Source organism: Teleopsis dalmanni, chromosome 2, assembly GCF_002237135.1.
Source record: "Teleopsis dalmanni isolate 2A chromosome 2, ASM223713v2, whole genome shotgun sequence".
NCBI lineage: Eukaryota > Metazoa > Arthropoda > Insecta > Diptera > Diopsidae > Teleopsis > Teleopsis dalmanni.
The window spans coordinates 133,610,471-133,627,901 of NC_051847.1; the positions used below are offsets into that span (position 1 = coordinate 133,610,471).

The 17,431-nt window shown below is 29.4% G+C and overlaps 1 protein-coding gene across 2 annotated transcripts in view; it reads left to right on the forward strand.

Moving 5' to 3' along the window:
- Positions 1-17,431, forward strand: part of LOC119681331 (FERM, ARHGEF and pleckstrin domain-containing protein 1) — a 75,990-nt gene that overhangs the window by 31,572 nt on the left and 26,987 nt on the right. For both annotated transcript variants that reach the window (XM_038094491.1, XM_038094492.1), the window contains exons 3-7: positions 12,715-12,947; positions 13,103-13,324; positions 16,212-16,455; positions 16,547-16,707; positions 16,782-16,856. In XM_038094491.1, coding sequence (XP_037950419.1) covers positions 12,715-12,947; positions 13,103-13,324; positions 16,212-16,455; positions 16,547-16,707; positions 16,782-16,856 — 935 coding nt within the window. The remainder of the gene's footprint in view (positions 1-12,714; positions 12,948-13,102; positions 13,325-16,211; positions 16,456-16,546; positions 16,708-16,781; positions 16,857-17,431) is intronic.

Below are 17,431 nucleotides of genomic sequence, written 5' to 3' on the forward strand. Positions count from 1 at the left end.
ACATTGTGACCGAAAAATTTTCGGAAATTCTCATTTAAAATTCGCGCGCTGTATATTTTTCGATATTTTAAGTTTATGTAGTTTGGCAGCACTGTCCTTAATTACTATGCCAAAAATGGGCGCGATCTGTCAGACAGTTCGTTTACGGCAGCTGTTGAAACCAGTTCACCTCAGTAGTGCGTTGCGAAAAACAATGGAAAAAAATATTGATCAAAGAGTTTGCATCAAATTTTGTGTTTCGAACGAAATTTCGTGTGCAGAATCGTTGCGAATGCTACAAAAGGCTTATGGGGAATCAGTTTTATCGAAAACTCAAGTTTATGAGTGGTACAAAGCCTTTCAGGACGGTCGTACGACCGTCGAAGACATGCCGCGTTCTGGACGACCTTCGACCTCTACCACCGACGAAAACATTGAAAAGGCAAAGGAAATCGTGTTCAAAAATCCTCATGTGAGTGTTAGAGAGATAGCACGAGAGCTAGGCATCGGTCGTGAGATGGCTCGTTTGATTTTGGTGGACAATTTGTGTATGCGACGTGTCAACGCTCGGCTTTTTCCGATTCACCTCAATTTGTTCCAAAAACACCATCGTGGACAGGTCTCGTTAGACATGCTTGATCGTGCCAATTCCGATCCAACTTTCATGGAACGCATCATAACGGGTGACGAGACATGGGTCTACGAGTACGACATGCAAACAAGCCAACAATCATCGGAATGGAGAGGAAAAGACGAGCCGAAACCGAAAAAACCACGCCAAAGTCGCTCGAAAATCAAGGCAATGCTGATTGTTTTCTTCGATATTCGTGGTGTGGTGCATCATGAATTCGTCCCTGAAGGACAAACAGTCAATAAAGCCTATTATTTGACTGTTTTAAGACGTTTGCGTGAAAATATCCGCCGTAAACGGCCTCAATTGTGGAAGGATAATTCATGGATTTTTCATGACGATAATGCTCCCTCGCACCGAGCCAACATTATCAACGATTTTAAGGCCAAACATTCAATAAATACCATCGAACAGCCCCCGTATTCACCTGATCTTGCACCGTGTGACTTTTTCCTGTTTCCCAAACTCAAATTACCACTCAGAGGAACGCGTTTTGAATCCATAGAAGACGTAAAACAGAATTCGCAGAGGAAACTCAAAGCCATACCGGAAAGCGCCTATAAAAAATGTTTTGATGATTGGAAGAAACGTTGGCATTTGTGTATCGCTTCTAATGGAGCATATTTTGAAGGAGATAAAATAAATATTGATGAAGATAAAGAATTTTGCGTTTTATTTAAAATTTCCGGAAACTTTTCGGTCACAAGTATATATATATATATATGATTTCTATGATCGCCGACATTTTATTTACATAATAGTATATTTTTTTCCACTGTGTAAAAATCCAGGCAATGCATTTACTTCTTTTTATAAAAGTTTAATATAGTTAATGTTGTCGAAAAATACCCAACAAAACTCCAAAGGATTTTATTAAGAAAGAAAAGTAACATATATACTTTTTTTTTGTATTACATGTATGAAATAATAATATATTTCTGCTGATGTTGCCACATTGAATTATTGTAACACATCTCTAGCTATCACACAATTTTTACAATATGTGATAGATACAAATTAGAGTAGAAAACCTCTTGAATGTTACATGTAGCATATTTTATGAGTGTATGCTATCTACGTTCTACTTCTACCTAATTGAACAATTTTATTCCATAACAACCTCATAACACACACGTTCAGTGAAATTTGTGTTGCAATAAGAACGTTTCTAGGAGCTTTCGTAAAGGACACAAAATTGCGTTTATTTTTGTATTATTTGCTATAGTCATGGAAAGTGGATAAAAGTTTTCTTTAACTGAAGACAAACTTTTTAATAAAAAAAAAAAAAAACAAAGTAATCTTAAACTTGTTAAAGATTGCTTTTTTCTTGTTAACAATAATGAAAACGCTAAAATAAAACAATTAAGCGGAAAATGAAATTAACAAAAGGTTTTTATGAGAATAATAGAATCTGCAGCAACCTTCAAACTTGCTGTCGAGTCAAGTTGGTTAGGAAGGACTAGATGCGAATTACTACTTATTGTTGCACCTGAATAGAGTTGGGTTATATTGTAATATTTTTCTTTACATTTTCTTTGTTATGTTTAAATTTAATAGAACTTGTAAATTTGAAAACTTCATTAAGTTGAATGAAGAAGCCGCAATGAAGAAGCGGCACAATAACGCCTACAAACTGCAGTTGAAGATACGAGTACAAATAATTAACGTTATATTTACAAAAGGCGTGTCTGACTGAATCTTTTTTCTTTTTGTTCTTATTTTTTGTTTTTATTTTTATATTTTTTTATAGTACACTTGAGTATTACGCTTGTTTTACAATTTTTTTACATAATTGCATTATTTTGTCTGGATGAGCAAATTTATTTCTCTTCTTCTTTTTTAGGGCGATAGTAATGAAGCATATTGCACAGCAACTCAGCGAGTTACTTATACTGTACCGAAGAGTAGTACTGTTCTGGCGTTTTGTTTTCTTTGTACTACTGCTTCTGCATAAAAGGCAAAATTTTAGCGCATTGACAATACTCTTGTGTAAAACTGAGTTAGTAACAAAAACGCTAATACTTATTTTGCCATGTAAATAACAATCGCGGCGTCTGCAGTGACAGCCGCTAACAAATGAATTTATACAATTTGTACAGAAGGCGAAGAGTTACAACGCTACAACGCCACTACGTATTCCCTTATTAAACAATTTATTCGACAAGTTTTTGTGTCGACGCTTTATGTGGCTGCTTTATTAAAAATTTTCAAAAGCACCACAATAGCAATGGATCTGATCCAGAAGGGTTACTGCTGTTTGGTGCAGCAAACAGAATCACAAATTTATATTCATTTTGTATTCTTATCTATAGAAACACAATTCTTTCTCCATTAGCTGCAATTTTAAATTAAATTTTTACAAAGTTGAGTTCGTAACTTTTGTGATGTCTTCAATTTAGTTTGATTAATTAATTAGATACTAACTTAATTAAGGTACTCGTATATTACTAGTATTTCACCCATATATGTACTAATATATATTAATATTCTTGTTGGAACTGGATTAATCAAACAATTTTATGAAGATCCTAGTTTTGAAACTAGTTGATTTATGATTGAAACTTGTGTATTAACTAAAACATGTCGCTTTTAACTAAAAATGGTTCAGCTTTATAACTAAAAAAAGACGTCTCTTCTCAGTAGCATAGAGTTAAAGTGGCTGTTAGATTTCAGAATTGCAAGGGCATGTGTAAAAAATTTTTTTGCTTATCAAATTAAAATGAACTGGAATTTTGAGCATTATTCTGGTTACTATATGATACAGATACACGTCTTCCAAATTAATTTCTTTAATACGCCTAACACCCCAACTGCCAATATTACCATCGCTACAAGATAGGGTTGTCCAAAGTTCCAAAATCTCAATCTAGAAGGAGATAAGATTTCTGGGCGCATTACCAGGGATTTCCCATTTGTATCTGATATTATGAATTCTTCAACGGAATACATTCTAAACTTCATTCGAAATGATAAGTGCTTCCACCAACAAATATATCTTGTTATAATCAGTACCTTTATAATTGTCCAAGCCTTTTTTAACAGTTAAATTTAATGTATTTGATCACATCATGTCTTTCTATTATATGATAGATAGAGCTTGTGGTGTGTTAAGAAATATTTGCTTAGAAATATATATGGTATATTAACAAATTAAAGACAGATTTTTCTTCCGTCGAACAGCTAACATTAGTTTTAGATATAAGTTTGTTGATATGAACCTGATATATAATCGTATGGTTATACTTACTAAAATGTAAACGTTTTGAAATAAACTAATCAAGGAAAATAATGTAACTACGAACATGATAAATAATTGTATGCTGGCACTTACCCAAAGATTTTGAAACAAAGTAGTCTTCTAAAATATTGAAACGTTTCTTACACAGCCCATTTGTGAAATCAAAAAATTCGTTTAATAGTTCATTTGTGAAATCAAAAAATTCGTTTAATAGTTCATTTATGGTTTTTAAAAATATTTATTTTTTTTTTAAACATATTTATTTTTTTTAAACATATTTATTTTTTTTTTAAACATAAATTCGAGTCGCATAAATACTTGTTCCTCTCCATTATTTTTTATATGTGGTCTTTGAAGAATGATGATTTTGTGAATGATGATTATTTTCTATAGCCCATAATATATTAGCCTTAAGTGCTCCTCAAATTTTTGTAGGATATTTTATGTAAATTTTCAGCGAGACATTCTTCCATATTTGTTTTTTTTTACTTGCAATATTTGAATAACCTTTACTATTCCATATAATAATTCTGTTTTCGTTATGTAGAATAGTCAACAATAGAATTTTGTCGTTGGTTAAATTTGTGTATTTAAAAAATATTTCATACTTAACTGTAACTATTTTTTGTATATACAACATATCTGCATATCTAAAGCAAAATACTTGCAAACGAAAAATATTTAAACCCAAATTTACCATTTGACCCAATTGACTCAAAGGGTTTCCTTACCAAAAATTCGTTTGCATATTTTATGTTATTTTTATTCCTGCAATATATTTTTTCAATTTTATTATTATTATTTTTTAATTTATCGTTTTAATTTTGTCCGTCTGTCTGTTCGTCACTCCATAGTTGTGTACGTTCTAAACTGTCAATTTGTTGTATCGTTTGTGAACTAACTCGATGCGACTGTGAGTGCAAGACTGGAAATAGAAAAGGCAACATTTTTTCTTCAAATTTGTACGTAATGCAACCTGCTGTATATGTTCAGCACCGGGTTGGTAAATTTGTTGTAGATATATGTATATATTTACTTATAAAAAAAAGTTCATCGTATATAGTACGTGATTCAATTTTTAATATATTTTTTCCACACACTGTTTATGTGCTTAGAGTGCGGTGCAATGTCGATGTGCCGTTTCCTTTACTTCTTTGGAAATATTATAGTTGAATTTCTAATTTTAGGTATTCTATGGGTTAGTTTTGCATAAATTATAATTTTTTATGGCAATTAAATAACAAAAACAATAAACTTCAAATACTTTGCAGACATTGCCTAACCCAAACCGATTATTTATATAATTGTTTTTGCTGGTTTTAACATTTAATAAATTTCTCAAGGGGTCATTAGTGAAAATTTTATATCTGTAAAACACTAATTTTAATTATATTAAGTTTTATTAAGTTTGTTTTATACAGTTCTAATATTTAGAATTCATTAATATTAATTATTATTTTTAAATCACAAATTATAAATTTGATACCATGTATGCTTTCTGTATGTTTTGAGTTGATTAAACTAAACTGATTATTTAATACATTTTGCATTGATATTTAATATTTACTGAAAGTATATTTTGTTTAATCAGTTATTGTGCAATTATTTACATTTAAAATTCAAATTTCGAATGTAAATACATAATATAAAATTATAAATATTTTTTTTTTTCAACATATGCCTCTTCCACACATTGATTTAATTAATCATCAAAAATTCAAATAGCAGGAAGCGAATAAATTTATGTCAAGAGTAAAAAGAAATACTAAACCCTATACCATAGAAACTATTAACACAAACATATATTATTTAACTACAGTAAAATATTTGTATATTTAACAATATTTATACGTATATGTTGCTAAATATTACATATTTGTCAAAACTTAGTAAAATTAAAGTTATTTTTACTGACAAATATCATTTATACAAAGACTACTTCCTTTTAATATATTATAAACTTAGGAAATAAAAGATATTAATTAAAAAAATATTGTAACGTATAAATATTAATTATTAATGTTTTGTTTTTAAATTTGTATATAATATATATATCTTAACATAAAAAAAACTCATTTGTGGTTTATTTGTTCAAATCTTACTAATAAATATAAAATAAAATCATTAAAATAAATAATAACTAATATTGTGTTATTAAAGAACACCATTTCAAAGGATTGTCGGATAATTCGGAATGATTATATCTAAAAACAATTAATATGTATTTTCTATAAAAAGAAAGTATTATTAACAAAAATATATCCCAATTATTGTGTTTAAAACTATTTAAGATATCAATTATATCTTGCATTTATAAAATTGTGTCTTTAAAAAATATAACTTTGTATCCTGGATATTTTCCCTGAAAATGTTATATTTTGTGTCTTGTGTCTTTGTGTCTTTAAAAAATATAACTTTGTATCCTGGACATTTTCCCTGAAAATGCTTTATTTTCTCAGGAAATTTCAATAATTACAAAAGATTTATTAAAAATTATATTGCTATAGTTTTTTTGCCTATTCGGTTGTTTAAAAAAAATAAATCCCAATATAATTTACTTAATTAATTAAGTCATGCACAATGTGCATAAAATTCCTTGCCATTGTATTCATTCAGTTCGTATTACTTCTCAACCTTTTTTTGACCAAGAACAACTATGATATATATTTTTGTTTTTAGTAGAGACCATAAAGTGTAAGAATAATAAGCTGTATGATTATTTTAATATGCTTTATTACACATCTCTGATATAATGCATAATGAACTGTATAAGTGCATAGGTACATTATAGAGGCTAAAAAATAGGTATATAATTACTTGTAAACTTTTTGTGCTTATTTTTTAATAAGTGAGGTCTAAGTATACAAACTACAAACTATGTATCCATATCTCTTTAATTTGATTTACGGACCGTTTTTCGCGAACCTCCGGTTGAGAACCACTAATTTATAAAGAAATTCCCTTCTCTTTTCTAAGCGAAAACTAGTCAGTATTCAATTTAGCTCACATATATCTAATGTTTCATTTCAAAGACCTTTAACTTATGGAGACTTACTTCTTCAATTCAAGAAACGAAAACAATCATACAAATATGATTTATATTGATCCTCTTTCGAGCATCTTGAAGATGAAGTGGAAATTGTGTAATAAAGTAATGCGTAAATTGAACTCTTTGTGCCGCCATATTCTATTAACCCAGTAATAATATACGTTTGAGTAGATTCTAGAAAATCCTGTGGTCAAGTAAAAGCACTTGTCAATAATAAAGCTTAAGTCATTGTTATTGCCATATTCTAGAACGTTCACCTAGCAATAATGTAAGTTTTAGTGGATTCTAGAAAATCCTGTGGTCAAGTAAAATACTTGTCAATAATAATGTTTTAGTTATTTTTTTAGTTTGAACCCGTTCTTAGGAATCTGATTTAGTTCGGTTTCTTAGCGAATGATAATACTTCGGCTAAAATGTTGAGTGAGTGATACTTGGTTATAGAAGTTGATAAGATACCAATCGCTGCGAGATACTAATCGTGGAAACCAAACTTATAGTATACAAAGTCTCATATATTGTTAGTAGTTAAAGAAAATATTTATAAAAAATGGATTTATACTTAAGGGTATTTAACAATTTTGTTTAAACAATTATTTTCACCCTAAATTTAATTTGTTATAAAATGGTTTAATAAGTATTTGTTTTTTGTATATTTAATAATAAATATTTTTGTTTAGTATATGATTACCTTTATCGAAAATACTAACCCTAATAACTCGTTGCCGGAAACTATGCACTTTTTTCGAGTGTTGTACATAACTTGAAGCTAGTACTTTCAAGAACTCAATCAAGCTGCATATATAGATTTCTCGTGCGTTTTTTTACTATTGATTCATCGTATCGATGCGGTAGTCGTTGTCGATTCGAAAAGCTCCAAAAAATTGAGGAAAACTTGTTTGTTAAAAATTTCTAATACTGCTTTGTCATTCTGTTTCATAGTCTTTCCTTGACTTATACTATAAATCTACAGATGTAAATTTTGTTGGTTACTCTAGTCGTGTCGCTAATATTATTTGTCGTGCGAAAATAGTTGAAATCTGTGCTATCTTATATCCAATATTCTTGTGAAAAGGTTAGTGCTTCTAGGTAGTATCTAGGTAGTATTATTCATTAAAATTAAAACGCTAAAGTAAAAATTATATTAGGTTGTTCGGAAAGTAATTACGTTTTTTCCCGACAGAGGATGTAATTGTATTTTTTTGCATCCAACTTCACACTTAAGCCGTTTAATTTTTATATGATTTGAAAGCTCATATAGCAAAGCTTGTGTGTAAAAAATTCCAATTAATTCTACGCAGTAGTTTTTGGTTGATGCCATTTTAAATATGGAGAGCGATAAGCAGCATTTCGACATATCTTACTTACTGTTTTACTACAGAAAGGGTAAAAATACTATTCAAGCCGGAAGGAAATTAACCGATGTGTATGGAGAAGGTGTGTTGACAGTATGTCAGTGCCAGAACTGGTTCGCTTAATTTCGATCCGGCAATTTTAATGTCGAAGATGCACCACGTTCGGGAAGGTCGGTTGAAGCTGATAAAGACACGATAAAGGCATTAGTTGATTTGAACAGGCGAATAACAACACTTGAGATCGGATTGAGGTTAAATTTATCAAATTCAACAGTTTATGATCACTTGAAAGGCCTGGGATTATCCTCAAAGCCCAATGTATAGGTTCCCCATGTTCTCACAGAGAGAAATCGGTGTCGCCGCATTGACGTCTGCGATTCGCTTCTCAAACGCCACAAAAATGATCCATTTTTGAAGCGCATCATCACTGGGGACGAAAAATGGGTTGTATACAACAACGTCAAATGCAAAAGGTCATGGAGCAAAAAATATGAACCGGCTCAAACCATTTCCAAAGCCTGTTTAGTGGGATTTTAAAGGAATCGGTTTTTTTTAGCTTTCACTGGATAACACAACGATTTAGTCGGAAGTCTACTGTCATCAACTGGACAAACTGAATGATGCACTTTAACAGAAAAGACCATTTCAAACCATTTCCAAAGCCTGTTTGGTGGGATTTTAAAAAAAATCGTTTTTTTTAGCTTTTACTGGATAACACAATGATTAATTCGGAAGTCTACTGTTATCAACTGGACAAACTGAATGATGCACTTTAACAGAAAAGACCAGAACTAATCAACAGGAAAGATGTAGTGTTTCACCAAGACAACGCGAGACCTCACACAAGTTTAGTCACTCGTCAAAAGTCTTTACAGCATGAATGGAATACTATGCCACACCCGCCATATTCTCCAGACCTGGCACCATCGGATTATTATTTCTTCCGGTCACTCCAAAATTTTTTAAATCGGAAAATCTTCACCTCAAATGAGGTGGTCAAAAACCACCTTGATCACTTTTTTACCAACAAAGACCAAAAATTTTATGAGCGTGGAATTATGCTATTACCAGAAAGATGGCAAAATGTGTTGGGCCAGAACGGCCAATATATAATTTAATTAAGTATTTGTTTATTATACGAAAACTGTCTTTCATTTCAACAAAAAAAAAACGAATTACTTTTCGAACAACCTAATACATTTTTTAAACATCTTCTTGATCTATAGTTATCAAAAATGGGTTTTTCTGAAAATTCTTACTTTTTAAATTTCAACGTAAACAAAATTGATATAAAGTATTTAATTGCTAAAGTATTTCAGATCACCCGTTAACATAGATTTTAGTTTACTATAAACAAGTTCGTTCTAAAAATGTTTTGAAGACTGCTTATCTTACTTCAAATGATTGCTATCAATAAACATTTTTTATACACTTTTGTGTTCCACTGTAATTTAGATAGTTTTTTTTTCTATATTCTTAATTTAAATGTAATAAGTGTGTAACTTCATTAATAAAAAGCACATCTCTTTTTATTTTATTTTTAAAATAAAAAATTGCCTTTATATATTTCTATGTGAATATATATGTATATCCGCATGAAATGTTGGAAGCACTTTATATGGCATCTTATGTCGAGCACAGTTTCGTTGACCTACTTTATTTAATTACTCACAAGTTGTGGAATAGTATATAATTTTCTTTGAGTTACCTCTAATAGTTTTTCAATTTTCATTGCTTTTCAAAACATTTCTATTTCCATTCTATATATATTTCTATGAACTATTATTTCCATTTATTATTATCAGTAATTTATTTATACTCATTTATAGAAAATCTTACTCATATCAACGATAGTGGTTAAGTTAGTGAATATTTATTTAAAAAAATCGTTCTAAATATTAATGTTAAATGCATTGTTTTGAATATTTTACATAGTCGCACGTACAAAATTAGTGCGGTTTAATAAAATTTGACCATTTCTCAATAAAGTGAATATTTTCAATTTGAATCAATAAAAATTTTTATCCAATTTATTGCCACATTATTCTTCAATATACATACATAGATCATAAGGCATTTTGTAACGTTGTATGTTTGAATAAGTCAGATTACTATTTTAACATACGAGTATATACTGTATTCACTACACAAGCTATATGGAATTATCAAATAGAACACATAAAAGATTAAAGTGGGCTATAAATTAGTAGAGAACTTTGTAATGATTTTAGAAATTCTCAACATTTCATTTTAACCGTAACTGTCAGGGTCTAAACACTATATATTTTTTGTTTGGATAATTTTTCGAGGTCAGTTATAGCATAAATCCTCTATCTCTATCTAAAGGTCTATAAGTCTATCTATAGTTTATCTCTATCAACGTCTAGTAACTCTTTCTGCTTCTGTTTAGAGAGGTAGATCTATATAACTCTTTCTATCTATCTAATTACATATTTGTAATAATTAACAATTTATGTTACCTCTGTTTAGTAACTCTCTAGTTACATATTTGTAATAATTAACAATGGCTTTAGAAAATTAATAGCGCTATTTTCTAGCAACTCTATAAATCTCTACTGTATCTACCTCTGTTTAGTAACTCTTTCTATATATCTAGTTACATATTTGTAATAATTAACAATTGCTTTTTTGTGCGGTTGACCTTTAGAAAACTAATGGCGCTAATTTTTTCTTGATATTTAATAAGTAGATATATTTATAAATTGGTTTTAATATTATTATTAAATATTTATTTTTAGTTTCGTTCATATATTTTTTTTTGCAATATGTAATTTATATCGTAAATGATATTATAAATATTCATTAAGTAATTAATTTTCATCGCAATTAAAGTTTTATTTCTTTATACAATTTGGATAAGATAAGGTTTCGGAACTTTGAAGGTTGAAGTTGCTTATATACGTATTAATAAATGTATTATTTAGATGTTAAAAGATGAAATTTGAATAATTGTTTACAATTTAATTAAGTGTAATTAATTTATAATAAGAGGTTGCTCTTATTATAGAATAATTAATATTTATAAAAATTAAAACATATAATCTACAATTTTAAATGTAAACAAAATCTAGTTAAGTAGTTATTAATAAATTCTTAATAAAATTTTACATAAATCATCAAGTGTTTGCTGAATGTAATAAAAATATAATATGAAGAAAGTTTCCCTGATAATCGAAATATTGGTATATAATTTTAATAAAATATAACAATTTTAATTATAAATAACCAATTATCCCCTCTCCCGTTTGATTTGTTTCCCTATTCTTAATCAACTTTAAAGTTGAAATACTGCATTGGTTTCTCATGAAATACTCCGTCAATTCTTTTCGTTTTTTGTATTCATTTTCGATATTTATCGAAATACACCTTGTACTCTACCCCAAAAAAACGTTCAGTCATAAAAACTTGCAAGGTCTCAAATTAATAGAAACCTGTATGGTTTCTATCTCTCAAAAATTCGTGGATGGATCGAAATGGATTCGAAAATTTCAGTGGTTCTGAATTTTTTTAAGAATCAACGAATTAATAATTTTTCTAATAGGTAGGTAGGTTAGGTTGGAGTGGCGGACATGTATGTAAGAAAGCCCATTTGAGCTCAAATAATGGCCGATTGTGATATCACAGGTTTGTACATAGCCCAAACATTTTTGATCTTCTCTTAGCTAAAGCAGGGCGATAGCACATAAGATAGAGTACAGTCTCCTCTTCATCCTCAGAGCCACAGACGAGACAAAATTCGTTATAGCGTAGACTTAGTCTCATATAATATCTTCCTTTTATGCAGTGGCTCGTCAGCACCGATACAGTAACGCTGACCAGGGTTCCGCTCAGGTATTTTTATTTTTTCTTTTCTAAAAAAAATGTTTCTATTTCTTTTTTTTTTTTAAGTTTTTATAAAACTTTTCTAATTGATGTTGAATATTTTTTTTATTGCTATTATTACTGCAATTCTCTTGCAGTTATGAACATTCTTAATATAATTACTTTTTTTAAATTGCATTAATATTGGTAAGTACTTAAATTTATTGGTATTGAATCTTTGAAATAAGCCATGACATTTTCGTTTATATTGCTATAATATATTCAAATATTTTTTGGTAACATTACAAATTTTAAATTCCATTTTTCTTACTTAATCCTCAGCATTTGAAGCTATGCTGACAGTTTCTTTGGTACCAAAAAAGTTATTTACTTTTGAATTTTTAATTCAAATTTTGCAAACAACCCAAAACACCTTGAAAATGTGAACAACAACAACAATAGAACTAATTGCTTAAATATTAAAATAGGTTGAATTACAAAACAATGTAACCTTAACTGTCCGTTTGTTCAAAACTCTCCTTAGTTCATGCGTATCTCTCAATCCCTTACTGTCAATTTGTTGCTTTATTTTTAGTTGTAATTGTGTGTTCTTGATACTAATGTCATTCTTTGCCCTTTACAGGCCAAGGCGCTTGGGAAAGTACTGTTTGAACAAGTTTGTCGTCAACTGAATTTACTGGAGGCCGACTATTTTGGTCTGGAATATCAGGAAATCTCTACACACACCAAATACTGGCTAGACCTTGAGAAGCCATTAAACAGACAAGTTGGTCTTTCGCTTATTGATCCGGTGCTACGTTTCTGCGTAAAGTTTTATACACCAGACCCAGCGCAATTAGAGGAGGAATATACCAGGTGAGTGCGGGCAAATGCAAATAGCCTTTCACATTCAAAAGCTGATTGCTTTGCTATTATGCAAACGTGTAAAGAAATTTATTCATTTATTTGTTTTTTACCCTTTGTACCGTACCGTACCGTACACTTTACATTTTTGCTACTTTATTTTTCAGATATTTATTTTGTTTGCAAATCAAACGTGACTTGGCTATGGGTAGTCTTCAGTGTACCGACAACACAGCAGCACTTATGGCCAGTTATATTGTGCAAGCATCATGTGGTGATTATGTGCCTGAAGATTATCCTGACCACACATATTTGTCATCGTATCGTTTCGTACCACATCAGGATGCGACAATGCAACGCAAAATTATGGAAAATCATAAGAAGCATGTGTAAGTTTTCTAAATTGTAAAATTTTTATATCAATCGATAAAGGTGTTTTTATATATATACATATATATCACTTAGTGTTTAAATATTTATACTGCATATAGTATATATGTTATATATGTAAAGGTAAAATGTAAATTTGCAATTTTTGAAATGAAATTGTTAAATATTTATGAAAATATTCAGCATAAAATTTTACATGCAAATGCAATTTTTATAGAACTATTTTTACCTCAAATTTATTTAAAATGCAAACATTTAATTTACAAATTTAAATAAAAGTTAGCTGAGGGCAATGGATAGTATTATGTATTAATATTTGCGGCAAACTTAACTAGGGATTGCATTTTATACGTGTAAAATTAAAAATTAATTTAAAGTTTTTATTATTCTTTTCGAATATTTTTAAATTTATTAATAATTTATCAATATGAAACGATAAAGAGCTTCCGCAATAATGTTATAACGGGTCTTAGTGTTTTTATTATGTTATGAGAAGTATACTATGTCTATATTCACCTTTTAAAGCAGCAAACTTGCTTTATTAGCAATATTTTTCTCTCATAAAAGTAGAGTGCCTAAAGGTTCATGAAAAAAGTAGGGTTTTTAAAGACGAATTTAATTAAATTTGAAATATCACCTATACACAGAATTCGTAAGAATACAAGTTCCACTTCTTCAAACTTTATATCTTGTAAATTCTCACTAATTGGTCCATCTATTTTCCTTTTTTATCTTGTATTGTTATGGTATTTCCTATTTGATTTGCGCTTGCCAAACTATCTATGGAAAAAATTAAATAAAACAATGAGCGAAGTGATGCAATATAAATAGTTAATTTGATATCTCAAATCAAACCATAAATCTTCATATTTAGAACAAGATTAACGAATATAGTAAGTTGAGATAAAAGAAAAAGTTTTAACAGATGATAATTCCAAGAGTCTACCAGACTGTGAATCTCTTGAAAATGTTCTTAACATAGGTGCCAATTGCAGTAACAATAATAAAAGGACTTTCTGACGTCATATTTATTGAATAACAAAATGCATAAACGCTGTTTTATAAGAGTTTCTGGTTTCGCGAAAGTTGTGAAAATTTAATATTCTGAGAAGATGTTTCCTTTACGCTTTATAGCGATAAAGCTTTATAATTATAAGAAAGTCTATTGTATAAAAAAATTAAATTTTGGCTTACTTTGTACTAAGGTATGTTTTTAGACTTACCAATTTTCTATTTTACTGCCAAATTATAATATACAAATATCTTATTTTGTATGAGGTAACGTTTCCAAATTGTTCTACTTTTTAAAATATATTTAAAAAAACACATCTGTAAATGAGACATTATAACACTGTATATAATATTTTGTCTTCAATTTCATCTAAAAATAAGTTCAGTTGTTAGCTAAAAACTTATAAACAAGTTAGAATACTGATATTATTTTTTATATTTAATAAATTTTAGAGATAGGGCAATGTAACAGATAGTACTTTAAAACGACATGCTCCCATCTTTTAAAATCTCTCTCTATATATAACATATATATATAGTTTAAACTAATAATATATAATATTTCACATATATAACTTCATTAATAAAATAAATTCTTTATATCTAATATTTTTGTGACACAATTTACGTCCGATATAAACTTCGATTAGTAATTTAATAGGTAATTAAACAGAAAACAACAATAATGCGGTACGAAATGGTCCGTAGTACTCTAACTCCACGATGCATTCATCAAGCCCTTTCTTTATATTATAAATACAACAACACCTATTGCAATGAAACCAACATTCCAACACAACAAACTGAAATACAAGTTCCAAGAACGACCGGGTATATGTCTCGCAGCCATTCCAGACAACAAACTGCCGTTCAGCACCTCCCAAAGTGACCACACAACCAGATGTTGACGGGTTACAGCAACAACAGCTCAAATACTACGTGAACTAACAAACCTCCACTGAAATACAAAGTGCTGCACAATAAAGTTCTCAACAGGCTTCCGCTTTATATCTTCCGCGAAGAGCAGGGCCTTTCCCATGCAACAAGAACTGTCCTAGTCCAATAAGGGTCAGGATAAAATCATTTACTAAACAGTTACTTGTCATTATTTGCCCTAAGTGTAGCTCTACTCCCCATGATATCGCACATATGTTTTCATGTCCTAATGTGCAAATTTTAATTTTAAATGTTAAAATTGATTCTATGACTAGCCGTTCCATAGAAGTGGCTAGGTTTCTTCTCCTTGACCCAGGATTCGTATTTATAATTTTTTTTCATGTTATCTTCAAAACAGATCTCCACAAGCTTCAATAGCAACAACAACGAGTGCGAAGAATATATCTATGATCTTCTGTTTGACTTTGTTATTTGTTTTATGAGATTAAATCACATCAAAATTTTTTATTTCTATTCTCTGTAGGATCGCAATGAACACCTTACATGTTTTCTTTGTTAACATATGAATAAGAGGGTTTCTCAGTGAGCGTCAAGACCTCTGTGCAGGTATATTTTTAAGCAAACAATGTCCAATCAGCGTGTCAATTAATAATTTTGGAGTCCTGCGAGAGGGAAAGAGAGAGTAAAAACACAACATTAGCAAATTTTTAGGTGATAAGAGTTTAAGTTTTGTTCATGTGTTCTTTGATTAAACAGAGTTAGAGGTCATTGTACTTCTATTATGTTGGAGTATTAATATAAATACTCTTGGTTAAGTTCTGCAGTATGTCTGAAAGGAAATACTTTTACCATTATTAATTTAAATAATATTTAATAAAACAGAAATTATTAAATATTATTATTAATTTTTGCAATCTGCAAAAAATTATTTTTTTTTAGAATTCATATTAATTTTGGTATTTTTGTGTGTATTTATAGTGGCCAATCACCGGCTGAAGCTGACTTAAATTTACTAGAAACAGCTAGACGTTGTGAATTATATGGCATGAAAATGCATCCTGCTAAAGATGTGGAAGGAGTGCCACTTAACTTGGCTGTTGCACACATGGGTATTGCTGTCTTCCAAAATATAACGCGCATAAATACATTCTCTTGGGCGAAAATACGTAAAATATCATTTAAACGTAAACGTTTTTTAGTCAAACTACATCCGGAAGGTTATGTAAGTGTAAAGCTATATTTCTGCTTATCATTTTTTTACCTTTTTAACATTTTTTTATTTTTAACTATTTTCATTTTTGTAACATTTTTAGGGTTACTACAAGGATACAGTGGAATTTTTCTTTGAAGGGCGCAATGAATGTAAAAACTTTTGGAAAAAATGTGTAGAAAATCATGGTTTCTTCCGTTGTGCGGCAGTGCATAATCAGCCTAGAAGGAAAGCGCGAGTGTTATCAAGAGGTAGCTCCTTCCGGTTAGTTTTTTATATAATTTAATTCTTGAATGCATTTAATTAAATAATATATATCAATTTTCTGCTTTTAACAGTTATAGCGGTAAGACTCAAAAACAAATTATAGAGTTCGTGCGAGAAAATTATGTTAAACGACAAAACTTCCAAAGGTAAGTAAAATAATTAAAGTTTAAATCTAGCCTGAAGCTTTGAATTGTCGAATAAAATTTTGAGTTTATATGTTTCCTTATATGTTATTATAATGAATATAAGATGATCAGCATAAGTTAAATATTCGTTTATTTAAAATAAAAATATAGTTTTTAAAGTGAGCATATCGTGTATTTTATTGAAAAAATTAATATATATAAGCTCTATAATAAATATTGTTAATATTGTATAATTAATTTTATTATGATACCAGTTACAAAAGATTAAGATGTGCAGGCTTGAGAAACATTTGCTGAAACTTTCTCACTCATCCCCAATTGAACCATCTGGTTGCAATAATATGCCTTATTACTTTAATTAAGGACAATAACATAAATGTCCAACTGGTTTCTGATAATTCATAAAATTTCAATTCCTAAAAAATTCTCCACTGAGAACTTAGTTTCAGAATTTATGAATTCAATTTAGTCTTATGTATACCTTATATGCAATAATCTGTTACGATAGACATACGCATATTGACACTAGTCTTCATTAAACTAAGACTAGTTTCTGTTTATTTGGGTAAGGTTGC